General features: G+C 41.8%; 1 protein-coding gene across 2 annotated transcripts in view; it reads left to right on the top strand.

The window, feature by feature from the left end:
* The window catches only part of crtc3 (CREB regulated transcription coactivator 3), a 65,944-nt gene that overhangs the window by 3,751 nt on the left and 46,229 nt on the right, over positions 1 to 15,964 (top strand). For both annotated transcript variants that reach the window (XM_084308986.1, XM_084308985.1), the window contains exons 2-4: positions 4,345 to 4,452; positions 5,181 to 5,305; positions 6,211 to 6,270. In XM_084308986.1, the coding sequence (XP_084165112.1) occupies positions 4,345 to 4,452; positions 5,181 to 5,305; positions 6,211 to 6,270 (293 nt within the window). The remainder of the gene's footprint in view (positions 1 to 4,344; positions 4,453 to 5,180; positions 5,306 to 6,210; positions 6,271 to 15,964) is intronic.

The raw sequence follows: 15,964 nt of genomic DNA, 5'->3' as shown, positions 1-15,964 counted from the left end.
TGTAGTCTGCTACGGTCTTGTGCGGTAAGGCTGAGCCCGAACCCTGTTTTTTTTTTTTGATCCACTTTTTCTCCCATTTTTCTGTATTTTTCTCCCATCCCAATTTCGTATCATCCAATTCAACCCTCCCCTGTCACGAACGCTGTTTCTTGCCTCCCACAAGCCGGCTGCAATGTGGACTAAGTCATACATAGCACAAGTCCCCTCCGGTACTTGAGGTAACAGCAGTCGCATCTTTTCACCTGCGCAGCTCGACCTCTCAGTGTCGAGGAGTAACGCGTGGGAGGCTCACGCTGCCCCCGACACTTCCTGGTTCTACTGCGCAGGCGCACCAACCGACTTGTAGGAGTCGCTTGTTCACAACGTTCGATCCCCACCCTTCAGTTTTTCCCTCCCCGTAATACGGCCAATGTGTATTACTGCGGACGACCAGCCAAACTGAAAAACAATGTGGAGAGCTGGATTCGAACACGCGAATCCTAGCGTCTCCACACTGGTGGCGAGTGACTTGTCCACTACACCACCTAGCCGCCCGAACCCTGTTTTTAGGGTTCGAACGTTCGCCAGGGTTTATCGAACGAACGTTCGAACGTTCGTTTTTTTTTAAATTTTTTAATAAATTTTTTTTTTAATAAATTTTTTTTTTCATTTTTTTAATAATAATTTTTTTTTTATTGTATTATTATAGATCCTACGGAGGGCGGCATTGCATAGTCTATTGGTGAAAAACATGTTGTTTACAGTGGTGGCTGTTCATGTAAACATGTAATTAAACAAAGCACTCAGAAGAAAATAAACAAGCTACTGAATCAAAGTATGATAAACAATAGCCCTTGCAGTCACGTAAGGGGCTAGATAAACAAATGCATTCGTTTTGTGGCATTAACCGAACGTTATATAGTTAGTGTTACACGTTCAATAACAGGTATTCACTCTTGGTCGACGGGGAGGGGAGCCGGGAGGAGAGGCGCACGCCTCGGCTCAACAGACCCGTCCACCGTCTACCTCGGAACGGCCGGGCTCCCAACACGCCTGCCGCCCGTCCGCCCTACCACCGTTCCGAGGTAGACGGTGGACGGGTCTGTCCACCGTGCGCCTGCTGTTGTTTCCAACGCAACCACCTCCCGCCATGAAGCTCGCGCTCCGTGGCCGAAAAAGGATGGTATTCATCTGCAGGTTCACCTACGGAAACCTTGTTACCGATTACTTCCTCGGCGGGGAGCTAACTACGGCTCCCCGGTAGCTACGGTAAGTCTGTTGAGGCTTGCCGATTGGTGGTAACAGCAGAGGCGGGTGCAAGCGGTGTGACGTAATTGGCAGAATCGCCTGTCAATCAAAATAGAGCTCTGGTTGAGAAATAGTATCCCGCTGCAGCCCGGCAGACCATACTGGTTGAGCTGAGCGCCTCGCATTCACATCACCTCAACCCCGTGCGCATCCTTTATTTTTTTTTCACCGAACGTTCGAACCTATTAATTAAAGTCCGAATGTCAGCGTAACGAACGAACGTTCGAACGTTCGGGCTCAGCCTTATTGTGCGGTGCTATTCCCAAACCAGGAGGTGATATTGCCAGTCAGGATGTCGATAGTATATGTGTACTTATGCACGCTATAGAGGCGGGCTGAAAAATCTATTATCCATTTCCTCAAGATCACACACACACACACACACACACATACACACATAGGGCACACGCTGTTATCTCAGTGAATACAGCTCCGATTACCCCAAGACTGGTAACATAGACTCCTTACCTTAGATCAGATGTTCTCCAAAAAGATTATTCCAATTCCCGCGTTTATTGATTGATTATTGGCTGCTGTAAATATATATTCCAGGCTGCTTTCCGTCTCGCGATCAAATCCCTCATCATCAGACGGCTCGCCAGCATAATGGAGCCAGTTGGCTCCACCTCTACAGATCCCACAGGGATCTCCCAGTATAATCGACTGACCTGCAGTTACACAGGGATAGACGATAGGGGGCGGTTTTTTCCCATCGGAGCTCCTGGAGGGGCTGCTGTACCAACGGGAGACTCTGTTGATGAAATATGAATTCAGATCGCTAATAAAAAAAATCAAATGACAAATCGCGTCGTCGGCACTCAACGGGGGGCATGATAAGACGAGAATAAGCGTTGTCGGCATTCAAAGTGTTAACAATTGTTTGTTTATGTTTATGTTTATTAAAGGATCCCCATTAGAGACTCATGAAAGAGCCTCTAGTCTTCCTGGGGTCCTAGACAAAACAAATACAATACAAATGTACAACAAAGAATACGAATAAAAATTTAAACAAAACACAAATTAAAAATTAATACAAATATACAAATTCACATTATAAAATCTAACATTCCAGCCAAAAAAATAAAAAATAAAAATACACAGATAACAGTTACATACTTGACAAAACACAAATTAAAAATTAATACAAATATATAAATTCACATTATAAAATCTAACATTCCCGTCAAAAAAAAAAAATATAATACACAGATAACAGTTACATACTTGACATGTTTGCAAGATATCTCTTAATATTTGTTTTGAAAGTAATTTTATTATGTATTGTGGATGAGATGTTTTTCGGCAGAGCATTCCAGAGTGCTATTGACCTATGCCAGTGAGTTTGAGAAAATTTGATTTTGGTGCTGATTTTGTTCTGATGTTACCAGAAGCGGCCCCTCTAGTGTTGTAACCATGCTCAGAAGTCATTTCTAACTGCTGAGCCAAGCTAGATGGCTTACCAGTGCTAATAATGTTCCGCAGCAGCATTAGAAGACTCATCGATACTTTATCCTCAACCATCAGCCATGCCAGATGTTCATGCATAAAACCAATACTTGTCCTGTATGAACAGCCTAGTACCAGGCGAGCCGCTTTATTCTGAGCAACCTGCAACTTTTTTAAATTCGATTTTGTAGCTGAATTCGATTTTGTAGCTGTTTGTATTGAGCTGTACTGTACTGTACCCATTCTGCAATCTGTTAATAAAGTTTTCAATCAATCAATCAATAATATACCTAACTGTGTCCAGGGTGAGTCTCTGTGTCTCAGTCTTAAACATGTTCTTATGGATTCATAATATACCTGGACGTGTCCAGGGTGAGTCTCTGTGTCTGTCTTAAACATGTTCTTATGGATTCATAATATTATACCTGGACGTGTCAAGGGTGAGTCTCTGTTTCTGTCCTCCTCAACATGTTCTTATGGATTCATAATATTATACCTGGACGTGTCAAGGGTGAGTCTCTGTTTCTGTCCTCCTCAACATGTTCTTATGGATTCATAATATTATACCTGGACGTGTCCAGGGTGAGTCTCTGTGTCTGTCCTCCTCAACATGTTCTTATGGATTCATAATATTATACCTGGACGTGTCCAGGGTGAGTCTCTGTGTCTGTCTTAAACATGTTCTTATGGATTCATAAACACATTGGGCGCCGGGGTTGTGCCCATCATTGTACCCAGTCTGCCACCGTTGAAAGCCTATGGAGATGTTTACCTTCTCTGCAGGGCTATAACTTTTTAAATTGTATTGCTATATTGACATTACTATGGCCCATTCAACATCGATTATCTATCGACCATCCACCAGGCGGCGGTATTGAGGCGTTGAAATCTCATACAGGGTGCCACTGCAGTCCGGAGGGAGACTGGACGAATTATGAATGCCATGGCGAAAAAATGGAATATTGATCCCAAAAACGATTTACGCCATTGTTGGCGTTCAACGCATGGCGGGCAAAAACGGCGTAAGTCGTTCTTGGCGACCAATGTGTTAAGGCTGTCCCCGAAGCCTGTTTTTGGGATTCGAACTTCGTCAGGGTTTTTCGAACGGATATTCGAACCTTCGTTTTTAATTAAAACAAATTTTTTTTCAATGTCAATTCTTTTTTTTTAAACTAAATTTATTATTATTTTTTAAATATCCTCAAACGAAATCCTCAATTTGAATAAAGTGATTAATCTGATTAAATGAGTCTATTCTTTTTATTAAATCAACTTTCCAGCCCCAGACGCCAGCCCAGGGAGAAGCCCCAGCCCAACTAAATCAATTAAATCAACTTTCTTTAATGAATATAACTATCAGTTTTTTTTTATACTATAATATTAGTCTAGCCTAATCTAGTTTATCTGCAACTGTGAAGAAAAACCCCATTGGTTTAAACAGAACGAATAGAAATTAAAATAAAATTATAATAAAAAAATCAAAATCAAATGTTGACTTAGAATTCGAATGCCAACGTAACGAACAAAGGTTCGAACGTTTGGGCTCAGCCCTACTGTATGTGTGTTTATCCCTCTGCTGTGATGTTAACGCTGCTGTATGTGTGTTTTCAGGTGCAGTACCAGCAGATCCAGCAGCTTCGTCTCTCTCAGTCGCGGGCTCCATATTACGGCTCTCTGCCCAACGTGAACCAGATGGTCAATGCCAGCTCTGACTTCCAGGTAGGATATACTAGGGCTGGGCGATATGGCCAAAAATAATATCACGATATCATATCACTCGATATCTATAATTATCGATATTGTTATAAGTATACAAAAAAAAATATATATATATATATATATATATATTTTTTTTTTAAACAACAGATGTATGTTTATTTTGCAGCAATTCTTTGTCGTTGCCGCCATCTTTTGTGTTACAGCCCCTCACTCCAGTTCTCAGGCTGCAGCTGGTTTGAAAGCGAAAGTAAACCGGCTTCTCTGCTGGCTGTGGCTCCAGGGGAGTTGAACAGTTCTGGCTCTGCTAGTTTCTTTTCTATCTTTTGGCGCTTTTTTGGTGGACAAACCACAGCACATGTGCACCGTGACTCGCGACTGGAGACTAGCTCTGCTAGCACACATAGCCCACTGTGTACAGACGGTTTCAAACTGCATTTTAAATTAGAAAGCAAACTAAATAAATGGACAAGAGAAAAATAAATCTCAATTTGGTCAGTATTGTCATTTGGACAAGCAAAGCCATTACTTTAAGTTGCAGGCAAGAAAGACAAGTCTGTCCACTGTCTCTGGTTTTAAAACTGCCCTGTTGCTGGTCACTCAAAAAAAAAATTATATATATACTATTAAAATATATCGCGATAATTATTGTTATCATTTTATCGCCCAGCCCTGCTGGCTTCCCTGCTGGCTGTAAGAGTGATGAAGATGATGATGTTTCTGTGTGGCAGGCTTGCTTCCCCGCCGGTCTGGATTCGGCCAGAGGAACCCGGCACCACGGTCTGGTGGAGCGCGTCCAGCGGAACCGGCTCGGCTCTCCGCACCGCCGGCTGATGGAGAAGCCTGGTCGGCAGATATCCTTCAGCTCATGGAGCTCCCAGCTGGAACATCATCATTACCACCTCTGGTGCATTCCAGTGCTCAGCTCAGAAATAAACCATAGATATATAAAATATGTAGTGTATCTATGTAAAATATGTGGTTTATCTATGTAAAACATGTGGTTTATCTATGTAAAACATGTGGTTTATCTATGTAAAACATGTAGTTTATCTATGTAAAACATGTGGTTTATCTATGTAAAACATGTGGTTTATCTATGTAAAACATGTAGTTTATCTATGTAAAACATGTAGTTTATCTATGTAAAACATGTGGTTTATCTATGTAAAACATGTAGTAGTTTATCTATGTAAAACATGTAGTAGTTTATCTATGTAAAACATGTGGTTTATCTATGTAAAACATGTAGTTTATCTATGTAAAACATGTGGTTTATCTATGTAAAACATGTAGTTTATCTATGTAAAACATGTAGTTTATCTATGTAAAACATGTGGTTTATCTATGTAAAACATGTGGTTTATCTATGTAAAACATGTAGTTTATCTATGTAAAACATGTAGTTTATCTGTCAAACATGTAGTTTATCTATGTAAAACATGTAGTTTATCTATGTAAAATATGTAGTTTATCTATGTCAAACATGTAGTAGTTTATCTATGTAAAACATGTAGTAGTTTATCTATGTAAAACATGTAGTTTATCTATGTAAAATATGTAGTTTATCTATGTCGGAGTGGCTTAAGAGCCTCTGTAATTGGCAGACCAAACAGGAAGTCCCCATTAGATTACAGAATAATAGGTTGAATGATCCTCTTAAATTGTAACCCTCCTCCAAAATGGAGCAATGTAATCTATAAGGAATCCCTAACAAGGTTGTTTGTTTGTCCTGCTGGTTTCCTTGACGATGTTTCACATGGAGAACTCTCCGTACGGATCGCTGTACCTGTCGCCTCCGCCTGACAACAACTGGAGAAGGTAAGTCACTTCCTGTACACCTGGTGCAGTCAGCCAATCAGCTTCTCGTTTCACAACGTCCCCTGGATCCAAGTTTGACTGATGCCCTTGTTGTGATCGGTCGGGTATTTTGTATTCCTTGTGTTTTCCTACATACTTTAACCTAGCAGGGAACCCCTAGTTGTTGTAGTCGGGCAGAACGTACGTGGAACGGACTCTGCAGAGGTCCGCGCGTACCACCAGGTTATTTGTTTGACTCAAAGCTCAAATTTTTTAACCGCGCCGACGTCCGCGTCGCTCACTTGGTGTCACACAAAAGGCTGCTCGGCGTGTTGGTTGACATCGACCTGCATTAAGTGTGACAACAGGCTTGTTCGAGATGGGATAGGCGGACGCAGATCTGCGCAGGTTTTACTACGGCCTCGCCAAACGCGTTGCATGACGGTTAGAATGTTGTCCGACTTGCTCTGAAAATCTGACGAGACGAGGCGCAGAACTCTCGCGGGAGCGAGCCACGCACAGCCTTCAGAGCGAGGCTCCACAGTACCTCTCACTCGGCTGCTCCCGGCTGGGAAGCGACTTGCTACGGTCGCGCAAAGCGCCTATTGGCTCAGAAAAGTTGTCAGTCACCAGCCATGTGACAGCCAGGGAGTTATGAGACGTTTGATTGATTGATTGATTGATTGATTGATTGATTGAAAACTTTATTATGTTATGCGTTATCATCATATCATCATGATAAACTTCAAGCTGTCAGACACACACATACACACATGCGTCGTCTGTTTTGCCTCAATACTGTATATATAATTCTGTTTTGCCTCAATATACACAGTATACATATATATTGATGCAAAACAGAATTATTCAGCAGTGTGTTGTGTGTGCTTGCGGCCAGGAGCGTGCAACAAGATGGTATACATTATGGTATATGAATAGTATATTCCACTATAGCAGTATATGGTGTGCTGTACATTTGAATCTGATCTAATTTTGCACACGGCCATCACATTATAATGAGCTGGACAGGTGTGTAATGTGTGTGTGGTGACGTGAAGCGTATCTGCCATGCGAGACTAGGCGAGAGGCTCTCGTGAAATCGGCAGTGTCCGCCTTTTTAACTCCTCCCCCGGCTTCACTCGGCTACTCTCGTCTACTAGTCGAGGCAAACCGAAATCCATCTCGAACAAGCCTACTGACCTGCATTTGACTCAGTCTGAATCCTAGGGCAGGATCATGGTTAAATGGGTAGGATTGGTCCGGTAAAACCTTGGCAGGTAGATGACGCTACATTTAGTTTTACTATTGCTAATCGTTATCATTATCGTTGTTTCATCATCTGAAGAAACTTGAGAAGTTCAAGTTCAAGTTTGTTTATTATTTGTCATAATAAAATACAGAATTCTTTATGATGAAGTTTGAATGGCTTTTCTAAATTAAGTGTGTAAAACTGCCAGTTTTATCTCGAAATCTTGGAAACTGAGATAACCTAGATTACCTTTATTTTGACATCGGTGGACGACGCCGTGACAGAGAGTGTAAATAGCGCGCAAGGATTGTGGGAAATGTAGTAAACCGGCACGAGAAATGTAGGAAATTGGTACGCGGTGGTACGCTCGACTATGAAACCTCAAACGACTGCTCACAGTACACCCGACTATGTGGTCCGGTCCGCTCACAGTACACCCTGTGGGGGCGTTGCTGTCCGAAACATTAGGCTTCTAATCCTCTAGTCGTCCCAGGTTGGTTACTGACTACTTTTGTTGACCTCAAACCACTCCGTCTCATTCAGGAAACAACCTGCACTTTATTCACTAACCTCGTTACTTACTGAACAGGTTGGATATGAACCTGCACTTTATTCACTAACCTCGTTACTTACTGAACAGGTTGGATATGAACCTGCACTTTATTCACTAACCTCGTTACTTACTGCACAGGTTGGATATGAACCTGCACTTTATTCACTACTAACCTCGTTACTTACTGAACAGGTTGGATATGAACCTGCACTTTATTCACTACTAACCTCGTTACTTACTGAACAGGTTGGATATGAACCTGCACTTTATTCACTAACCTCGTTACTTACTGAACAGGTTGGATATGAACCTGCACTTTATTCACTACTAACCTCGTTACTTACTGAACAGGTTGGATATGAACCTGCACTTTATTCACTACTAACCTTGTTACTTACTGAACAGGTTGGATATGAACCTGCACTTTATTCACTACTAACCTTGTTACTTACTGAACAGGTTGGATATGAACCTGCACTTTATTCACTACTAACCTCGTTACTTACTGAACAGGTTGGATATGAACCTGCACTTTATTCACTAACCTCGTTACTTACTGAACAGGTTGGATATGAACCTGCACTTTATTCACTACTAACCTCGTTACTTACTGAACAGGTTGGATATGAACCTGCACTTTATTCACTACTAACCTCGTTACTTACTGAACAGGTTGGATATGAACCTGCACTTTATTCACTACTAACCTCGTTACTTACTGAACAGGTTGGATATGAACCTGCACTTTATTCACTACTAACCTCGTTACTTACTGAACAGGTTGGATATGAACCTGCACTTTATTAACTAACCTCGTTACTTACTGAACAGGTTGGATATGAACCTGCACTTTATTAACTAACCTCGTTACTTACTGAACTGGTTGGATATGAACCTGCACTTTATTCACTACTAACCTCGTTACTTACTGAACTGGTTGGATATGAACCTGCACTTTATTAACTAACCTCGTTACTTACTGAACAGGTTGGATATGAACCTGCACTTTATTAACTAACCTCGTTACTTACTGAACTGGTTGGATATGACAACATCCCGATGATCCTGAACCACTGATTTATAGAACATGGTGTATGGAATGTGCTTTATATAGAACACAACATATAGAACATGGTGTATGGAATGTGCTTTATAGAACACAACATATTAGGGATGTTAACAATTAATCGAAGATTGATTGATTGATCGTTAAGGATTTACTCGTATGAATGTGTATGCATGTGAATGAATGTTGGTGGTGGTCGGAGGGGCCGTAGGCGATGATTATTCGCCACGCTTCCGTGAGTCTGCCTCAGGGCAGCTCTGGCTGCAATTGTAGCTTACCACCACCGGTATGACTGTATGAACGAATAATGGACTCTGTGAAGCGCTCTGGGTGTCATGAAGAGCGCTATATAAATCCAAGCCATTATTATTATTATTACTCGAACACGTGAAATGTACTCTTATCTACTATCAAACAGATAGAGGGCGCTGTCCATTATTGTCCCCCACAGCGCAATATAACTGTGACGAAGAGGAAACTACCTCGGTGTCTAGAAGAAGCGAGGGACTTTTTTTTAGCGAGTGGCGGCAACTTAAGTCATGACAAAATGAAGCGGACAAAGAGAAGCATTGTGTGGGACCGTTTGAACAAAAAAGGAGAGTATAATGTCACGTGCAAACACTGCAATTCTGCATATTACACATACAACACAACAACAACAGCAATGCTCTGCCACTTGAATCGGGTTAATTCGGATAAGTCGGCTGGCTCATCCTCGTCTCACCTGCAGCAACCCACCATCTGCTCTGTGTTTGCGAGGAGGAGCTGCGACCCACAACGGGCAAAAAAAATAAAAAATAAGAGTCAGTCTGTGCATATATTGAGAAAGATATGATGCCTATCAGTATGGTCATGCACCCCTGCGACATCTGTACCGTCCGAGCGAGTGTGTTTTCAGCCACTGGACTGCTTGTGACCAGGCTGCGCTCCCGCATGACACCCGATCACGTGGATACTGTATGTTGATGGTCCTCAACAAAAACAAAAGGACCGGGAGTCCTTTGTTGAGTCAGTCTGAGACGGGCTTTTTATTTTCTATGTTTATCACTTGCGGCTAGGTCAACTCAAAGTACTAAGAGCGATACACTGCTCTGTTGTTATATATTTTTTATGGCCCGACATGCAGGCCTTTCTCAATGCCACTGGAGCTGCAGACCGGGAGAGACTCAACGTATTCACCTCCATTGAGGATGCTTGGTCTTACGTCGAGCGGTGTGGTCTGTGAAAACGGCCTCTTTTTGAGCGGCTGAACTGAGGACTTGGTGTCAAAGACCTTTTTCTCCAGAACGGCAGTCTCCGGGGACACGAGTCCCTGAGCGGGAGAGGGGGGTGGGGGCCCGAAGAGCCCAGCATCTCCAGGTCAGGGGTCAACAGCCAGAGCCCAAGTCCCACGCTCCTCCACACAGCCAGGGCAGGGCTGGAGTTCCCAGCAGACCACTGTGGAGATGATCTGATGAGTTCTGAGCCTGGACTGGACACCGGTTCTGTTCACATCCAGTGGCTCGTGTCTGCAGGCTAGTGGTGAGAGATGATGGCTGGACTCTAGTGATGCACGATATATCGGCCGCCGATATAATATCGGCCGATATGGCAGTTTTTGTACACATCGGTATCGGTCCGATATCAAGATAGGGCCGATATGGGCCAATATATATATTATTATTATTTTTTTTATTTTTACATGTTTTGGCCTCAAATAGTTTCAAAATATCAGTAATTTCTGAAAATAAGTTACAAAGGTAAAAAAAATTATGCGTTTTGGAAAAGAGCTCTTTATTTGATTATCATAAAGTGTTTTCTATACAGAGATATCGACATCGGTAAATATCGGTATCGGCCAGAACAGCAATATTAATATCGGTTATCGGTATCGGCCACAATTTTCACATCGGTGCATCACTACTGGACTCCCATCAAGTTCAAGTTTGTTTTGATTTGTCACAGAATACTTTATAATGAAATGCTTGTTTCTCATGAGGCCCTGAGAGTGTGCTACATACAGTAAAGAGAAAGTAAGTACAAAAAATTAAGAAGTAAAAAGTAGGTAAAGTCAATATACATGTATACAATATACAATACAGATTAAAATGAGTAACAGTGAGGTAGAATGCAGATGTACAAAACTTGCAAATGATGTATGAATGTGGTGCAAATCTCTTTAATAATAGATGCATATAAAGTAGGGATGCTCGATATTGGCTTTTTTACCGATACCGATATACCGATATTGTCCATCTCTTAATTTCCGATACCGATATCAACCGATACCGATATATGCAGGGTTTCCCCCGCCAAAAAATGGAATAATTTCAGGTAATTAACATTACATATCTCTTGTTGTGGAATTAACACAACTTATGCATACTTTTGACAATAAATAAAATCAGAATCTGTTCTTACTTGCTTGCCTGGGTAAATAAAGGTTATAGAAATGTAAAAGAAAAAATGCAGATATCGGCCGATAATATCGGTAGGCCGATAATATCGGACATCCCTAATATAAAGTGTCTAAAGTTAGTGGTAAGGTGAGTGTTTGTTTAAAGTGAGTGTAGCTGATGGGTTGTTACATAGTGTCATTGTCATTGAGCATCAGTGCCTCATGTCTGCAGGCTAGGGGTGAGAGATGTTTCAAGTTCAAGTTTCAAGTTTCTTTAATAGTTGTCATACAGAAGTACAGAATACTTTTATACAAAATGCTTCTTACTGTTACGCTCCAGAGACTGTGCAAGACAAGATAAGTATGAAATAAAATAACATAGTATAGCATGTAAATTAGAAGTAAAAAAAATGAGGTCACAGTGTTCAGTATAGACATATGTACAATGTTCGATGCAGAATAGACGTAACTGAGTTACCATATAATATACAATACTGTGCAGTGTACTAATACAATACTATATAGTGCAAGGCAGAAATGGGATGAGGTGCAATTTAGGTACAATTTACAGTGGGTGTACGAGTTGTAGTGCAAATCCTTTATCAATAAATATAAAGTGTGTTTGTGTGGTTTAAGTGAGTGTGTGGGTGTAGAGCTGCCGCGGTATTGATGTTTTCCTTACCGCACTAATTTGCTAAATATTTCCTACCGCCGCGGTTATTACCGCACGCACACAAAAAATTAAAAAAAAAAAAGTTTGAATGCATTTTTTTTTTAGTAGTAGTCTACTCTTTATAGCATATAGCCTGCCTCTAGTCTAAATGTCTATCTTTAGAGGATGACTTTGCAGCATGAATATTGTTTGGGATTCGGCAAGCACGCATTAGTTATTGAAAGTGAAACACGGATTCGAAGTTTCCCCTCTGGTCGTGCGCAGTTCACTCGGTGTCGCGGGCAGGGGTGGTTACCCCTAACCCCCCCGACCCTTTCTTATTATTATTACTATAAAGTTACTACTTTATAATAAAGGCATTCGTTTTGTGGCATTAACATTATATAGTTATACGTTCAATAACATCAGCGTATTTACCGGACCATAGCAAGACAAGCAATACTCTATTCATATCTCAGTTCCTTTCTTTGCTCGGAGCGTGCTGAGTTGTCCCATTCTGCGGTCTGTTAATAAAGTTTTCAATCAGACAAGTGTATAGAACGAAGGGCTTTTATTATAACATTCGTTGCAGACAGTAAAATCATTATGTCTCGTTTAGTACTCCTGAAGAGCGATGGTAGTCCACTCCGGCGGAGAGTTAAAGCTAACGTTATTAGCCGTGTTGTGATGAGCTGACATTCAGGACGTAAAAAACGTGTGACGCGTCTCTCTTCTGACCAATCAGTGGTCTGCAATGTTTCACGTGACTTTTCTGGTACCCAATAGGGTCGCTTGGAACCTCGATAGAGAAGTAGGGTATATCTGCAGAGCCGCAAGCCCAACGAGAGGAGGGTAATTTATTATTATTATTATAAAAAACAGCGGTGACGCGGTATTCAGCCTACTCTGTGGTGGCCGTGATGTAACAGCGATACCGCGGTAATGTGGTAATCGCGGCAGCTCTAGGTGTGTGTGCTGTGTGCATTTGATGGTTGTTGCATAGTGTTTATTGTTCGTTTAGCAGCCTGATGGCCTGGGGATAGAAGCTTCTTCTGAGTCTTTCTGTGCTCGCCTTAAGACTCCGGTATCGCTTGCCTGACCGCAGGTGGCTGGACTCCATCAGGGCCTCATGTCTGCAGGCTAGGGGTGAGAGATGGTGGCTGGACTCCATCAGGGCCTCATGTCTGCAGGCTAGGGGTGAGAGATGGTGTCTGGACTCCATCAGTGGCTCATGTCTGCAGGCTAGGGGTGAGAGATGGTGGCTGGACTCCATCAGGGCCTCATGTCTGCAGGCTAGGGGTGAGAGATGGTGTCTGGACTCCATCAGTGGCTCATGTCTGCAGGCTAGGGGTGAGAGATGGTGGCTGGACTCCATCAGTGGCTCATGTCTGCAGGCTAGGGGTGAGAGATGGTGGCTGGACTCCATCAGTGGCTCATGTCTGCAGGCTAGGGGTGAGAGATGGTGGCTGGACTCCATCAGGGCCTCATGTCTGCAGGGGTGAGAGATGGTGGCTGGACTCCATCAGTGGCTCATGTCTGCAGGCTAGGGGTGAGAGATGGTGGCTGGACTCCATCAGTGGCTCATGTCTGCAGGCTAGGGGTGAGAGATGGTGGCTGGACTCCATCAGTGGCTCATGTCTGCAGGCTAGGGGTGAGAGATGGTGGCTGGACTCCATCAGTGGCTCATGTCTGCAGGGGTGTGAGAGATGAGGGTGGTCTCCACAAAGCCGTATCGCCTGCAACATATTTCATACTTGATATTGTTAAAAAAAGTCCACTGACTGGACAGACATAGACACGATGTTAGTCAAAGAAATAATAGAATGCATAGTAACACCACTGACGCACATCTGCAACCAATCCTTCCTTACCGGTAGCTTCCCCAGCAAAATGAAAACAGCTAAAGTCATTCCCATTTCTCTGCTCTCACAATTTTCCAAAATCATCGAAAAACTGTTTGTGCAAAGACTCAACAATTTCATAGACAAACATAATCTACTGAGTAGCCACCAGTATGGGTTTAGAGCTAACAGGTCCACCGCGATGGCAGTGATGGAACTGGTGGAAGAGATCTCAACTGCAATAGACGAACAGGGAATATACTGTGGGGGTGTTCATTGATTTAAAAAAAAGAAAAAGCGTTTGACACCATTGACCATGGATTGCTTCTAAAGAAAATGGAGAGGTATGGTGTCAGAGGAATTGCACACTCATGGCTAAAAAGCTACCTTGAAGACAGACATCAGTATGTACACATGAAAAATGTCGATTCAGACTCGTTAAAGGTTACGAGTTCCACAGGGCTCTGTGCTGGGTCCAATACTATTTATTATGTATATAAATTATGTCTGTGATGTCATGTGTCTAAACTATTAAAATGTGTCTTGTTTGCCGACGACACAAGTTTCTATTGCTCTGGAAACTATTTGGAACAGCTCCTGAATGTAGTGGAGAAGGAACTGAGATCACTAAAGAAGTGGTTTGACATAAATAAGTTGTCACTGAATCTAAGCTAAACAAACTATCATTTTTGGCAATCGAAAAACTAATCAGGTGAAACTAATGATTGATGATGTTGAAATTGAACGTGTGTATGAAAATACATTTTTGGGAGTGACAATTGATGATACATTAAACTGGAAATCACATAAAAAACGTAAAAAGAAAAATATCCAAAACCATTGCAATATTATATAAAATGAAATATATCTTAAACAAGAACTCACTCCATTTGTTGTACTGTACGCTCATAGTTCCACATAACCTACTGTGTGGAGGTATGGGGGAACACATATAAAACATAGTTCCAGACATAACCTACTGTGTGGAGGTATGGGGGAACACATATAAAACAAACACCAAATGTTCATAATGCAGAAGAAAGCCATAAGAATTGTGAATCAAGCAGATTACTATGAACCGACAAATGCACTCTTTATTAAATCAAATGCCTTAAAATTGGAAGATCTTGTCGATCTTAGCACTGCAATAATAATGTACAAAGCACATAGGCACTCACTTCCAAGTTGCATTCAGGAGTTGTTCCAGACTAGAGAGAGCCGATATAGACTTAGGGAAACTTGTGTATTCAATATCGCAAAGGCAAGGACAAATATAAAAAGTCAATGTAAAGGGACAAAATTATGGAATAGCTTTGACAAAGAAGTAAAAATGTGTAGTTCGCTACGTACTTTTAACACTTTGATCGCCGGGGTTAAATTCATAATTTACCATCCCTCGCCAGCCATATTTAACATGGAGAAGTTCCCCTTCTTTGCAGGGCTATAACTTTTTAAATTCTATTGCTAAATTGCCATTATTATGGCCCATTCAATGTCCTATATGTATTGTTCAGGGTGTAGCAACGTTAAACTTTTTCATTCACATATTCATACTAAAATATGGTCTACTCTAAAGTATAAGTGTTTTTATCGTTTTCTGCAGATTTCTTCAGAACGTGATTTATAGCCCTAAATGCATTATATTGATGATCAAATACAGTTTGGTAGGAATCTGTGCGAGATAAAATAATTCAACTGGACATGGTTCTAGAAGTTTCTACGCATCATCTGATGATGACCGGATGGGCGGGGGATCGTTTATAATTCCGTGGGCAGCGTTAGATGATTCATCCAGAGTGGGTCATATGTTCATCAGATCAGTTAGTATAGAAGACGTTAGAAAATAACGCTGAATCTTACCGTGGCTTCCTCGCGCCTCTGGCAGATGAGCGTGGAACAGAATTTTTTCTATTATGGGATGGAGAAATGCCCGATCCATTTCCAGGTTGTATAATAGTATATACGTCCAAATCATGT

This window comes from Notolepis coatsorum (assembly GCF_963971535.1).
Source record: "Notolepis coatsorum genome assembly, chromosome: 2".
NCBI classification, from domain to species: Eukaryota; Metazoa; Chordata; class Actinopteri; order Aulopiformes; family Paralepididae; genus Notolepis; species Notolepis coatsorum.
Note: the sequence above shows the minus strand (reverse complement) of the source record. Positions and strands in the feature narration are given on the sequence as shown.